The 13902-nt window shown below is 33.4% G+C and overlaps 2 protein-coding genes across 2 annotated transcripts; both read left to right on the forward strand.

Moving 5' to 3' along the window:
- The first annotated feature begins 5707 nt into the window (after positions 1-5707).
- LOC133035817 (uncharacterized) lies at positions 5708-6448 on the forward strand. Its single transcript, XM_061112152.1, has 3 exons — positions 5708-6000; positions 6133-6219; positions 6304-6448. The coding sequence occupies exons 2-3, from the start codon at positions 6150-6152 to the stop codon at positions 6432-6434; spliced, it is 201 nt and encodes a 66-aa protein (XP_060968135.1). The 5' UTR covers positions 5708-6000; positions 6133-6149; the 3' UTR covers positions 6435-6448.
- A 5341-nt stretch (positions 6449-11789) lies between these two features.
- LOC133036180 (uncharacterized) lies at positions 11790-13526 on the forward strand. Its single transcript, XM_061112686.1, has 4 exons — positions 11790-12401; positions 12537-12737; positions 12822-12824; positions 12909-13526. Exons 1-4 carry the CDS (start codon positions 11790-11792, stop codon positions 13524-13526), a joined length of 1434 nt encoding a protein of 477 aa, XP_060968669.1.
- The last annotated feature ends 376 nt before the right edge of the window (positions 13527-13902 follow it).

A 13902-nucleotide genomic window follows, 5' to 3' on the forward strand; every position in this document is an offset into this window, starting at 1 on the left:
CAGGATCAAGTATGTGAAAAGGGTTTCAGATGAATTCATACATTATGTACATGTAATCATGAAATAAATCATGTGAACCATGCAACATTAAATGTTATTTCTTATCTATATTAATAAATAAATCTGATTATATTGAAATGAGTTTTATTTAGGGCATAAAACCCAACAAGTCATTGGTGGATTTTAATCTTCATTTGCTTCGATAGAGACAATAGTGTAATTTTTGTATTTTGCACTTTTCATTCTAGCCAGGTCCGCATATGTCTGGATTGTCTATTTTTTCGTTGATAAATTGAATATGGTACTGTCGACAAAGTGTCGGTCTACAAACCGTGATGTATTTACTTTTAAAATGATTAGACATGGTGTGCATAGCTTATTTAATTAAAAAAAAATCAACTTATGAAAGGCATGTAAAACTATTTTTTTTTTAAATTATACATTTGTAGTATATTTCATTAGTTGGGCAGCAGTACACGAAAATATTTTTTCCACAATATCTGCGAACATGACAGCAGATAGGCTCTTTGTATTGTCATCAAGTTCAACATATGCTATAGTACTGTAAAATGCATAATAAGATTGTTAGTATCTTTTTATTTATTTTTTTTTTATTTTAACTTAACTTTAATAACATCATATATTTTTTGTAATATACCGTGGTGTAGGAAATACTTCCTGGCCGCTGAAGGGATCACACTCAATGCTTTATTCTCAATGTTCCCTCTACTAGTTCGCGACAAACTGGTTATACCGTACATCGCTCTGTTGGGTCTCTTTTCCCTTCTCTACTACGCTTCGCCTAATCAAATTCGAGGTACAAAGGAAACAAAAACATTAGAATCGAGTCTGAAAGCGTTGTTCCTTGTCTGTGCACTCATTTTCCATATAGTATACCTAACCTTGCCTGCACCCAATAGATACCCTTATCTTTTCGAAGCTTTGGTTCTGTTGCTTTGCTTCTCACAATTTGTATCTCTTGCTTTTTACACAAATGCTAAACAATGGATGTTGTTGAAACACTCCGTTTTGGTAGATAAAGATAAGAAACTACTTTGAGTTTTAACAACACACTCATCATCATCATCAACATAACTCTTTTTCTTAGTGTAAATTTTGTATGGTTTCTTTTACTTAGTAAATACTCGTATATTGTGAGGAGCACTATTTCAATAGGAATTGTGTTATTTAGCTAATTTCATGAAAAAATGTATTTTAATTCGTTGATTGTGATTTTCAGAAAAATAAAATGGCTAATTAGCAATTTTTCCCTCCGAATTTTGACATATACCAAATCATGCCCCCTGAATTTTTTTGGACGTTAAAAATTCCCCCTGAACTATTGAAATTGTTAAATTTAAGGACTTTTGTCTAATTTCATTCAATTTTACTGTTTCAGTGATTGTTTATGTGCTAAATCATGCTCCCCAAACTTTGATATCTACCAAATCATGCCCCTCAAATTTTGATATATCCTAAATCATGCCCCGTGAACTTTTATTTATGTTAGAATTTTTTTACTAAAATTAGATAAAAGTCCTTAAATTTAACAATCTTAATAGTTCAGGTGGAATTTTTAACGGCCAAAAATGTTCAGAGGGCATGATTTAGTATATGTCAAAATTCGGGAGTAAAAATTGCTAATTGGCGAAATAAAATTCATTGATTGTGATAAAAGAAAAAAAAAGTTATTCACTCTAAATGTTAAATTTTGTCAATCATACATACAATTTTTTTTAAATAAAAAAAACTATAAATGCAGTTAATCATAGTTGATTTTTTTTTAATATAATTTTTTTAAATAAAAATAAAAAATTATAAAGGCAGTTAATCATAGTTGATTTTTTTTTAATATAATATTGAGATTGATAATAAAATTAATACATAATATATAATTTTTGTTTTCAAAAGGGTTGACTAATTAATAAAATTATGATAATATCTAACTCATAGGTATAGAAAAAATCATTTTTAATATTATATATATATATACATTTGATTTCAAATAATAATAATATAACTAATTTATAAATCTACATTTCTTAAATAATTCTGGAGTGATACATGAGATTTGTTCCTATACTATGTGGTATCATTCTTGTAAAAATAAATTAACAATGAATTCATTATATCAAAAAAAAAAAATTAGTATTTTCAACTCTAAATTTTTTACACTACCAAGTTATGCCTTTTATAGTATATGATTTGTTAATAATACCTTATCGAAATATAACTTTTACAGTAGAGAGAAAAATGGTAGTTGGTATTTAATAAATAAATGCAAATTAAATATTCATTCACTTTTTTTATGCTAATAAAAAATAGAATAAAAGACAAAAAGTGTGAAGGATATTTAATTTACATCTACTTAATAGAATATGATGGAAAGACTAAGTTACTTAAAGTTAAATTTCAAAAGGTATTAACGAGTAGTATACTATAGAGAGTACAACTTGGTAGTGTAAAAAGTTCAGGGGCAAAATTATTAATTATATTTTAAAAAATATATAATAAGAATGAGAGTTTTAAAAATGCTAATTATGATTTTTGACTCTTAAACTTTGACATGTATCAAATTATGCCCCAAACTTTTCAGACAATTAATTTTTTTTTTTAAACTATTAAAATTTTTGAATTCATGAAATTTTGTCAAATTTTATCAATAGAAGTGTGATGTGGATGAAAGTTTAGGAGATTGGTACATATCAAAATACGGGAGCACAATTTGGTAGATTTAAGTTTAGGGGCACGATTTAATGGACAATTGTTACTAGTAAAATTGAACGAAATTTGGAAAAAAAAAATCTTTACATACAATAATCTCAAGAATTAAAGCAAAGTTTTTGACAGCCTAACAATTTGGAGACATAATTTGTACATAACATTGAAAAAAATCAAACTAAACCACTTGAGGCTATCTATTTAAAAAAAAAAACACTTGGTTAGCTCTAGTGACCACATAAAGAGTATTGAGGGGTGTGTGAGTGGGAGGATCATGGAATCTCAATAATTTAACTAATTCAAGCATTGTTATTAAATAACATTAGTATCTAGCACATTTTATAAGTTGCGTCTCACAATTTATTAACTATATTTTTTAAAAATCATTTTTGTAAAGACAAAATATTTAATTAGACCCACAGTGCCTTTCAGCACCTCCTCCAGCCATGGATGTTGATGACTCTTTTCTAGAGGTGATCAATTGAATGTCGTCGAGGCAAACCTCCATTTCTTGGAGACAACAAAAGAGCGTCTAGGCATTTTGAAACAAAAATATGCAGACCATCATCAACATGATCATCATCGATTAGGCATTTCGTATAACCGGTTGGCGGGTGTTTTTCTGTTGCTTATCAATGTTGTCAATGCATGTGTATTCTCTCTATGTTGTTTGTGATTCAAAGCCTATAAGGAATTGAGAAGAAAGACGAAGAAAATTGTTGAGGAAAAGGTGGAAGATGATGATGGCTGGTGGTGGATTCTCCATTAATTCCTGTTGAAATGGGTCTCTTTCATTTGGTCTGCACTGCATATTAGTTCAGATGGAAAAATTAGTCGTAAAACTAAGATTGAAATGCCTAATAATCACACATATTTTTCAAAATTAACTACCCGAGTATACTTATTCACAATACATATTAATTTTTAAATGATTTGGTTAAGTAATAATATCTAAGAGATATTTTTTAATATCGTATAGGAAAAATAATTTTTAATATTATATATATATTTAAAGTGTTTTTAATATTATATATACACTAACATTTGATTTCAAATAATAATAATATAACTAATTTATTAATCTTTTAATTTTAAATTCACTCATTCAAAATGGATTAAAGAAACGCAATACTATTATTTAATAACATTTCTTAAATAATTCTCGAGTGATACATGAGATTTGTTCCTATACTATGTGGTATCATTCTTGTAAAAATAAGTTAACAATGAATTCATTATATCAAAAAAAAAAAAAAATTAGTATTTTCAACTCTAAATTTTTTACACTACCAAGTTATGCCTTTTATAGTATATGACTTGTTAATAATATTCTATCCAAATATCACTTTTAGAGTAGAGAGAAAAATGGTAGTTGGTATTTAATAAATAAATACAAATTAAATATTCATTCACTTTTTTTACGCTAATAAAAAATAGAATAAAAGAAAAAAAGTGTGAAGGATATTTAATTTACATCTACTTGAATAGAATATGATGTAAAGACTTAAAGTTAAATTTCAAAAGGTATTAACGAGTAATATACTATAGAGAGTACAACTTGGTAGTGTAAAAAGTTCCAGGGCAAAATTATTAATTATATTTAAAAAAAATATATAATAAGAATGAGAGTTTTAAAAATGCTTATTAAGATTTTTGACTCTTACACTTTGACATGTATCAAATTATGTCCCAAACTTTTCAGACCATTAATTTTTTTTTTGAACTATTCAAATTTTTGAATTCATGAAATTTTGTTTATCAATAGAAGTGTGACGTGGATGAAAGTTTAGGAGATCGGTACATATCAAAATACGGGAGCATAATTTGGTAGATTTAAGTTTAGGGGCACGATTTAAGGGAAAATTGTTACACTAGTAAAATTGAACGAAATTTGGAAAAAAAAATCTTTACATCCAATAATCTCAAGAATTAAAGCAAAGTTTTTGACAACCTAACAAATTGGACTACACCACTTGAGGCTATCTATTTCAAAAAAAAAAAAAAACACTTGGTTAGTTCTAGTGACCATATAAAGAGTATTGAGGGGTGTGTGAGTGGGAGGATCATGGAATCTCAATAATTTAACTAATTCAAACATTGTTATTGGACAACAGTAGTACCTAGCACAGTGGCATCTCACGATTTATTAACTATATTTTTTAAAAATTATTTTTGTAAAGACAAAATATTTAATTAGACCCACAGTGCCTTTCAACACCTCCTTCAGCCATGGATGTTGATGACTCTTTTCTAGAGGTGATCAATTGAATGTCGTCGAGGCAAACCTACATTTCTTGGAGACAACAAGAGCGTCTAGGCATTTTGAAACAAAAATATGCAGACCATAATCATCATCATCATCGATTAGGCATTTGGTATAACCGATTGGCGGGTGTTTTTTTGTTGCTTATCAATGTTGCCGATGCATGGATAATCTCTCTCTCACTCTCTTGGCATTACTTTCTTCTTTGCCAATTTCTGAACCATTTGTTGTTTGTGATTCAAAGCCCAAAAGGAATTGAGAAGAAAGACGAAGAAAATTGTTGAGGAAGAGGTGGAAGATGATGATGGTGGCTGGTGGTGGATTCTCCATTAATTCCTGTTGAAATGGGTCTCTTTCACTTGGTCTGAACTGCATATTAGTTCAGATGGAAAAAAGTAGTCGTAAAACTGAGATTGCAATGCCTAATAATCACACATATTTCAAAAGGGATATTGGCGGCTAAACCACCTAAGCTTTACGGTTTGTAACACTTAACCACAAAAATCGAAATTTTGGCGGCTAAACTACCTAAACCCTTATTCTGTTTTGCTCTGGACACCTCCGTCCAAAAATCACAGTTAAGTGCCACGGTGGACTATCCATGTGTACACACTTGTACACGTGACAATTTTTTAATGGTCCACGTAATATTAATTTTAAAAAATAATTATGTATTAAAAAAATTAAAAATATTTTTTTTTCTTTTTTTTCTTTTTTTTCTTCTTCTTTTCCTACAGAACTCCTATCCCAACCCTCTCTCTCGGTCGTCTCTTCTCTCTCTCTCTCTCTCTCTCTCTCTCTCTCTCTCTCTCTCTCTCTCTCTCTCTCTTGGTTTTCATATTACTAATCTTCTACTGGTTCGATTATGACTAAGCCAAAACCATATCTTTATGTTCCCTCCAACTGACCATACACATTGCATCTTCAAGACTTTCCCTTTTTTCTTTGTTCCACTTTCTTGTTTGGTATCTGAGAAAAAGCAGAAAGTAGCAAACCAGAGAATTCAAACTTGCAAGGTGTGGATATTTACAGTAAAGTTTCCATTTTTCTTTTCTTTTTTTGATTTTTCAGTTATGGGTTTTTTTATAATTGCTTCGGTAATGATTATTTGGGATTTGGGGTTTCTTTTTGTTTGTTTGTTTGTTTAGTTTCACAGTGAAAATCAATGGGGAATTCATCATCTATGCTAACTCAATATGACATTGAAGAAGTTCAAGAACACTGCGATTATCTATGTGGGTTTTGATATTTTCACTCTTAGATGATTTTCTCTCTGAGTTTGTTTAATTATAATTATACTGATTTTTCTTCTGCTTTAGTTTCTCAGCCAGAAATAGTACCCTTATACCAAAGATTTTATCAACTCGATCGAAATTCTAAAGGTTTCATTTCTGCTGATGAGTTTTTATCAGTTCCTGAGTTTGCAATGAATCCACTTTCTCAGGTATGAAAACCAGAGATTTGAGAAAGATTAGTAATCTGAAAACCAGGCGAGAGAGAGAGAGAGAGAGAGAGAGAGAGAGAGAGAGAGAGAGAGAGAGAGAGAGAGAGAGAGAGAGAGAGAGAGAGAGAGAGAGAGAGAGAGAGAGAGAGAGAGAAAAGAGACGAGAGAGAGGTCACCGGAGTTGGTCGACGTCACACAAGGGGGTTGGGGGTGGTCTCCGGGGTTGGTTGACGTCGCATAAGGGGCACAAGGGGGTCAGAGAGGGCTGGGATGGGAGTTCTGTAGGAAAAGAAGAAGAAAGAAGAAAAAAAAAACAGAAAAAGAAAAAAAGTAAAAAAAAAATATTTAATTTTTTTTTCTGATTTTTTTAATCTTTTTAAAAAATTAATATTACGTGGACCATTAAAAAATTGCCACGTGTACAAGTGTGTACACATGGACAGTCCACCGTGGCACTTAACTGTGATTTTTGGACGGAGGTGTGCAGAGCAAAACGGAACCAGGGTTTAGGTAGTTTAGCTGCCGAAATTTTGATTTTTGTGGTTAAGTGTTACAGACCGTAAAGTTCAGTTGGTTTAGCCGCCAATATCCCATTAATAAAATTAGAATAATATCTAAGAGATATTTTTTAATATCGCATAGGAAAAATAATTTTTAATATTATATATATATATTTTTAAAGTGTTTTTAATATATATTTAATTTCAAATAATAATAATATAACTAATTTATAAATCTTTTTAATTTAAATAAATAGTATTATTTTATAAATATCTAAATTTGAATTTTTGTTTTTGTTTTTGTTTTTTTTTTAAAATATCATATTATATATACGTTTTCTCTAGTTAAATTTTTTTAAAAAAATTTCTCCATTCTCTACTTTAGTTTTCTCCATTCTCTTTTTCACTTAAACTCGTTAGAGTTTTCTCCATTCTCTTCTTATTCACTTAAAACTTGTTCAGTTAAAAGTTTACTCCATTCTCTTCTTTACATTCTTAATTATTTTTTTGGTTATCAATAATGGCTACACCTACACCATCGTCTTCTCCATCTCTGTCTATAGCATCTCCACTTCCACTCTCAACCTTTAAATCAAAAAGGTATTATTTATTTTTTTTTTTTAAAAGTCAATAAGTTATAAATTAAAATTATTATTAGTTATAGATTATAATCATTTGTTTTTTTTCTTCTTCTTGACTGTGTTAATATATTTGTATATGTTATAGTTATATATAGATCACTTATACGGTTATAATGTTTAGATACTTATTTAAATATTTTGAAAATTATGTTGTAGCTTTATTTTTCATATTTTTCTTTCCTGTGACTTGAAACTCATATAGAATACTTGAGTAATTTAAATCTAGTTAGATATATAATTGGGATACTTTTATTTCATTCCATCTTTATGTTATATTTATTTCAAGCTTTAGTCATCAATAATTTATATTGATGTACAAATCATAAATCTCTAATACATAAACCTGGTTGAGTTTTTGTGATTGAAAAGCTCTATTTACATATTTATTTGTGATTAATTTAATTGTTGAGTTATCATTTAGATCATTTCAAATTTTGTTGTTATAAAAGTATTCTAAAAAAGTTAATAATGGTAATAATAAAAAAAATATTCTATAAAAGTATACGGATCTCAATTATTAAATTTAGAATTCTTATATTAGTTTTTTTTAAATGTATTTTGCAATTAAGGTTCTTTTTATTGGGTTTACTGTGGAGATTTTTATGTAACTGCGTCAGGTATTTTGACCTGAGTCTGTTCTCTTCGAAACAGAGTATCAGTTTACATTTGTTTTTTGTTTGTTATCTGTTTGGTGGGCTGTTTATTTGTTGATGGACAATCACGACAATATGGAGGTGGACAATGGTAGACGTTTCGAAATACTGTTGGAAGGAGATGATGACGATGGGGGTCTACGGTATGAGGCTGAAGAAACAGAGCTATCAGATTTTGGCGATCGATGGTGTTTAGTGGGAAGGTTTCTAACAGACAAGGCTCTTGATTTTATGGCTATGCAACATAAAATGGCGTCCTTATGGAGACTAGGTAGGGGATTGTATGTGAAAGAATTAGATCAGAACCTATACCTATTTCAATTTTACCATGATGTGGATATTGATAGGGTTATAGAAGGTAATCCTTGGACCTTTGATAGAGCACCTCTGGTTTTCTCACGTTTAAAAATAGGGGAAGCACCAAGAAATGTTGTGTTGAATACATTGGATTTTTGCATCCAATTGCACGGCATGACCATTGGTTTTATGTCTGCTAAGGTAGTCAAGGATATAGGGAATTATGTGGGTACTTTTGTGGAGGCAGATAAGAACAACTTCATGGGTATTTGGCGAGACTATCTCCGTGTGAGAGTTTCCGTTCGAGTGGACTTACCTTTGAAAAGAAGGATGAAGTTGGAGTAGAGAGGGGGAGAGATTTGCTACTGCTATTTCAAGTACGAAGATTTACCGACGTTTTGTTTCATCTGCGGCATTCTCGGACACTCAGAGAAATTCTGCCCGAAGCTTTTTGACACTCCTCTAGACTTGATTTTGAAGCCGTATAATTTGGAGTTGAAGGCTGTGGCAAGAAGAAGACAACACACCATTGGTGCGAAATGGCTTAAGCAAGGATTGATGGCGAAAGGCGGAAGTTCTAGCTGAAATGACGAAGGGGAAAGGACGGTGGGGGCCTCCGGTGGACAGTCAAGCGGAATGACAGCCAGACAGGTAATCAATTTCCAATCACCTATTATTATGGGTTTTGATGGAATAATGAATAGAGGTGATATGAGGAATAATTTGGAGGAAAATATGGCTAAGAAAGTGGGTTCAGGGTCAAACAAAGATATGGGTATTGATGAAGGTGAGGTGGAAGGAGATATAGATACTGATGGGGAGTTATTTATTCTTGAAAATAAAAGGAAAAGAGTGAACATAGGTATTACTATTGGGCTGACTACAAGTGGGCCGAATAACAATGGGTCTATGGAGATGTTAGAAGAAACTTTGGAGGTTTATGGTAACAGTGGCCCAAAAAATGAATTTGGGGCGGGTGCTGGATTTCAGGCCCGCCAAGAGCCATGAATGTCTTAAGTTGGAATTGTTGGGGGCTTGGGAACCAACGAACTCTACAATTCCTAAAAGGGGCGGTGTCTCAAAAGAAACCTGAGATTATTTTTCTTTGCGAAACAAAATGTTTGAAAAAAAGAGTTGACTATGTGGGTTGGTATTTGAGTTATGAAGGTAGTTTTGCGGTGGAGGCCCAAGGGAGGAGTGGTGGGCTTGCTTTACTTTGGAAGTGTCAAGATGAGGGCCGAGTGGTGGGTTTTTCTCAACACCATATTGATTTTATGGTAGGAAGGGAGGGTGATGTTCTTTGGAGGTTGACGGGATTCTATAGTGAACCAAGGCAATGTCAACGTGAGGATTCTTTGAATTTGCTTAAGTCTCTAGTTAACTCGAATAATATACCGTGGTGTATTATTGGAGACTTAAATAATATTCTTCATCAAAGTGAGAAAAAGGTGGTAATTGGTATCCGAATTGGTTAATTGAAGGCTTTGAGAAAACTTTACTAAGTTGTAATTTGACTGATGTTGAGCTTGTTGGGTACCAATTTACGTTGGAAAAAGGAAGAGGTACTAGCAATTGGATTGAGCTTAGGTTGGACAGGGCTCTTGTTTCATCAACATGGTACCAATCATTTCCTAATACCCGGCTTATCAATTTAGATACCTCTCCTTCGGATCATAACCCGCTTTGTTTGGAATTAGAAGTTCAGAATGTGGTGCCTCCCATACGTCGTTTCCGTTTTGAGAATGCTTGGCTTAAAGAACCACTTTGTTTTGAAATTGTCCATGACTGCTGGAACCATCATGGAAATGGTAATATTACTTCAAAGATTGAGGCGTGTGCTACTAAATTAGCTACCTGGGGTAAAGGGGTCACAGGTAATTTCAAGAAACGGATTCAGCTTTGTAGGAAGGAGCTTAAATTGTTGAAGAATAAAAGAGATGAGGCTTCTATTCAACGGTATAGTGAGGTTAAAAAGTAGTTGTTCTTAGTCTTTGATCAGAAGGAAATTTTTTAGAAGCAACGTGCGAAACAATTTTTGTTGAAGGAAGGTGATCAGAATAGTAAGTACTTCCATCGAGCAGCTAGTAAAAGAAGGAGTGCCAACCAGATTTTGAAGTTGAAAGATAATGTTGGCAATTGGAAGGAATGGGGTTCGGGTTTAGAAGGAGTTGTGGTGGATTATTTCTCACATCTTTTTTCTGGTGAGGGAGTGGAGTGTGATGAGGTTCTTGCAAGTGTTCAAGAAAGAGTATCATCCCAGATGAATCAATGTTTAACTGAACCGATCCAAGAGGAGGAGGTTAAGGCGGCAATTTTGATATGCATCCAGATAAAAGTCCTGGCCCTGATGGTATGACACCGGCGTTTTTTCAGAAGTGCTGGAGTATAGTGAGTAAGGATGTTGTGGATTTCATTCAGCATTTTTTCATATCTGGCCAGATAGAGCAGGGGTGCAGTGAGGCGAATGTTGTGCTTATTCCAAAGAAAAAAGTACCGGAAAGGATGAGTGATCTTCGGCCTATTGCTTTGTGTAATGTCTTGTATAAGACCATTACCAAAGTTTTGGCTAACAGAATGAAGCATCAGATGCATGAGATTGTTTCAGAAACTCAAAATGCTTTTATTCCTGGTAGGCTCATATCGGATAACATCCTTGTTTCTTTTGAGATTTTGCATTATCTCAAGAGGAAGAGGAAAGGAAAAGAAGGATACATGGTGCTGAAGTTGGACCTGAGCAAAGCGTATGATCGCATTGAATGGCCTTTTCTAGAGAAGATTTTAGCAAAGCTTGGTTTCTGTGATGAGTGGATATCATTGGTAATGAAGTGTGTATCTTTGGCTCGGTATATGGTGACACATGGGGGTCGGGAAATGGGCCCTATTTTTCCTTCTCGTGGCATTCGTCAAGGAGATCCTTTGTCTCCTTACCTTTTTATTATCTGTGCGGAGGGCTTATCTTCATTAATAAGAAGTTATGAAGCTAGGGGTTGGATTCATGGTTGTAAAGTGTTTAATGGTGCCCTGAGGGTCTCACATATGTTATTTGCTGATGATAGTTACTTGTACTGTAAAGCGACGATGTAAGAAGCCTCTCATGTCCGCGAGCTTCTCCATAAATTCAAAAGAGCCTCGGGTCAAAAGGTTAATTCCAGTAAGTCATCCATTTTCTATAGTACAAACACTGATGATACTAGTAGAACTAGTATAAATCATTTCTTACAAATGAGCCAAGCGGATGATAGAAGCATGTATTTGGTATTGCCTAGTACAATGGGTAGGAATAAGACGGCTGCTCTGGGCTATTTAAGGGATCGGGTGCGGCGTAAGCTTCAAGGGTGGGACTCTAAAATTCTCTCAAGGGCTGGTAAGGAAGTGTTACTTAAATCTGTGGCTCAAGCTTTGCCTAGCTATGCCATGAGTGTTTTTTTACTTCCTTGGGAAATAAGTAGAGATATTGAGAGCTTGTTGGCTAAGTTTTGGTGGAAAGGTTCAAGTGGTGATGCAAGAGGCATTTCTTGGATGTCTTGGGATAGGATGTGTGACCACAAAAGTAATGGGGGTATGGGGTTTTGCAATTTTAGAGATTTCAATTTAGCTCTCCTTGGAAAACAAGGACGAAGATTCATAACTAGGCCTAATTCTCTTGCTTCTTGCATCTTTAAAGCAAGGTATTATCCTAGGGGAAGTTTCTTTAATGCGGAATTGGGTAATAACCCCAGTTTTGTGTGTCGTAGTGTGTGGGAGGCTCGTCCTTTAATTCGGAATGGGGTCAGATGGTGTGTGGGGGATGGTTCGGGAATTAATGTTTTGGGGGAACCGTGGTTACCTGATCCGGATAATCCTTTTATCATTTCAGATCACCCTGCTCTTCAGAATGCAAAAGTGGAAAATCTTTTTAGTTTGGGTGGCAAAGAGTGGGATTTGTAAGTGTTAAATGATCTCTTTGTTGATAGAGATAAAAACCTGATACTAAAGATTCCCATTGAAGTTAGTCCTTCCTGTGATCATCTCTGCTAGTGGAAAGAAGGATCAGGTGTTTATTCGGTGAGAAGTGCATATCAGATTTTGCAAGAAAGCAAAGGTCGGGGTGATGATGGGGCGGCTACAGGTTTTTGGAAGCAGTTATGGGCACTAAAGATACCTCCTAAAGTCAAAAATCTGGTGTGGAGGGCTGGTGTTGCTTGTCTTCCAACGTTGGCTCAATTAGTGACGAAAAGAGTACCTGTTAATATTCAGTGACCACTTTGCAATGATGTACCTGAGACCATTTTACACTGCTTGGTCACCTGCAAATTTGTGCAGGAGGTTTGGGAGAGGGTGGGGATAGGCACAATCGGTGCTGATGGGGGTTCCTTTGCCGACTAGTGTACTGCAATTTTTCTAAAACAGTCAGCTGAGATGAGATGTTTGATTGCAACGTTGTGCTGGGCGATTTGGGGGGCAAGAAATGATCGGATATGGCAGAAAAAAGTGGTGAGTGCTTCGGCTATAGTGGCTTCAGCAAAAGGTTTTCTTGATCAATGGCATATTGCTCAAAAATCTCAAATTGAGACATCTTGGTCTGGTTTACAGGTAAAGGATGGGGTGGAGCAATGGGCCAAACCTGTTGAAAATAGTATCAAGATAAATATTGACGCGACTATCTTTGAAGAACAACACCATTTTGGTTTGGCATGTGTGATTAGAGACCATAATGGTTTTCTTTTGACTGCTCTCACGAGGTTGTTTCGAGGTGCTATTCATCGTATGGTAGCTGAAGCTTTAAGCTTTAGAGAGGCTTTAAGTTGGCTCAAAACACACCAAAGACATATGGCCGTTATTGAAACTGATTGTTTGTTGGTTGTGCAAGCCTTGAGAAGTTCTATTCATACAAGTTCTCCGTTTGGTGAAATTATTACTAAATGTAAGAATTTACTTGCTCAAGTTAGAAATGTTTCATTTAATTTTGTTAAACGGTCAGCTAATGTAGTTGCTCATGAATTTGCTAGCATCTATGTTACATCCTGATCGTATTTTCATTATGGGGAATGTCCCAACTTAGTTGCTTCCTTGTGTGATTGCTGAATTTGAAGGATAAATAAAGTTTGACCTTTCAAAAATAAATAAATAAATAAATAAATAAATAACTTTCGAGAGATTGATATATCACATTGCTTAACTCATTAGCTAAATCTTTCTAATAGACAAATGAGAAATAATAATAAATGGTCTTGTTTCTCCCTCTAGTAAAAGCTAATGTCCTTTTTTTAAAATAATAAAGTAAATGTCCTTTTTTATTTTTTGCTATCGAAAATACCCTTAATTATAGATAATGTATTATTATGTTATAGTACATCAGTTATTTTCTAACTATAGTTAGAGTATGGTATATACTATAATAGAT

This window comes from Cannabis sativa, chromosome 3 (assembly GCF_029168945.1).
Source record: "Cannabis sativa cultivar Pink pepper isolate KNU-18-1 chromosome 3, ASM2916894v1, whole genome shotgun sequence".
Lineage (NCBI taxonomy): Eukaryota > Viridiplantae > Streptophyta > Magnoliopsida > Rosales > Cannabaceae > Cannabis > Cannabis sativa.

Excerpts from the sequence above, each read along its gene's own strand:
- LOC133035817 (XM_061112152.1), top strand. The coding sequence starts at position 6,150 with ATGGGGAATTCATCATCTATGCTAACTCAATATGACATTGAAGAAGTT. Across the intron at positions 6,220-6,303 it reads AGAACACTGCGATTATCTAT|TTTCTCAGCCAGAAATAGTA; the intron begins GTGGGTTTTGAT and ends CTTCTGCTTTAG.
- LOC133036180 (XM_061112686.1), top strand. The coding sequence starts at position 11,790 with ATGGGTAGGAATAAGACGGCTGCTCTGGGCTATTTAAGGGATCGGGTG. Across the intron at positions 12,402-12,536 it reads CTGCTCTTCAGAATGCAAAA|TGGAAAGAAGGATCAGGTGT; the intron begins GTGGAAAATCTT and ends CATCTCTGCTAG.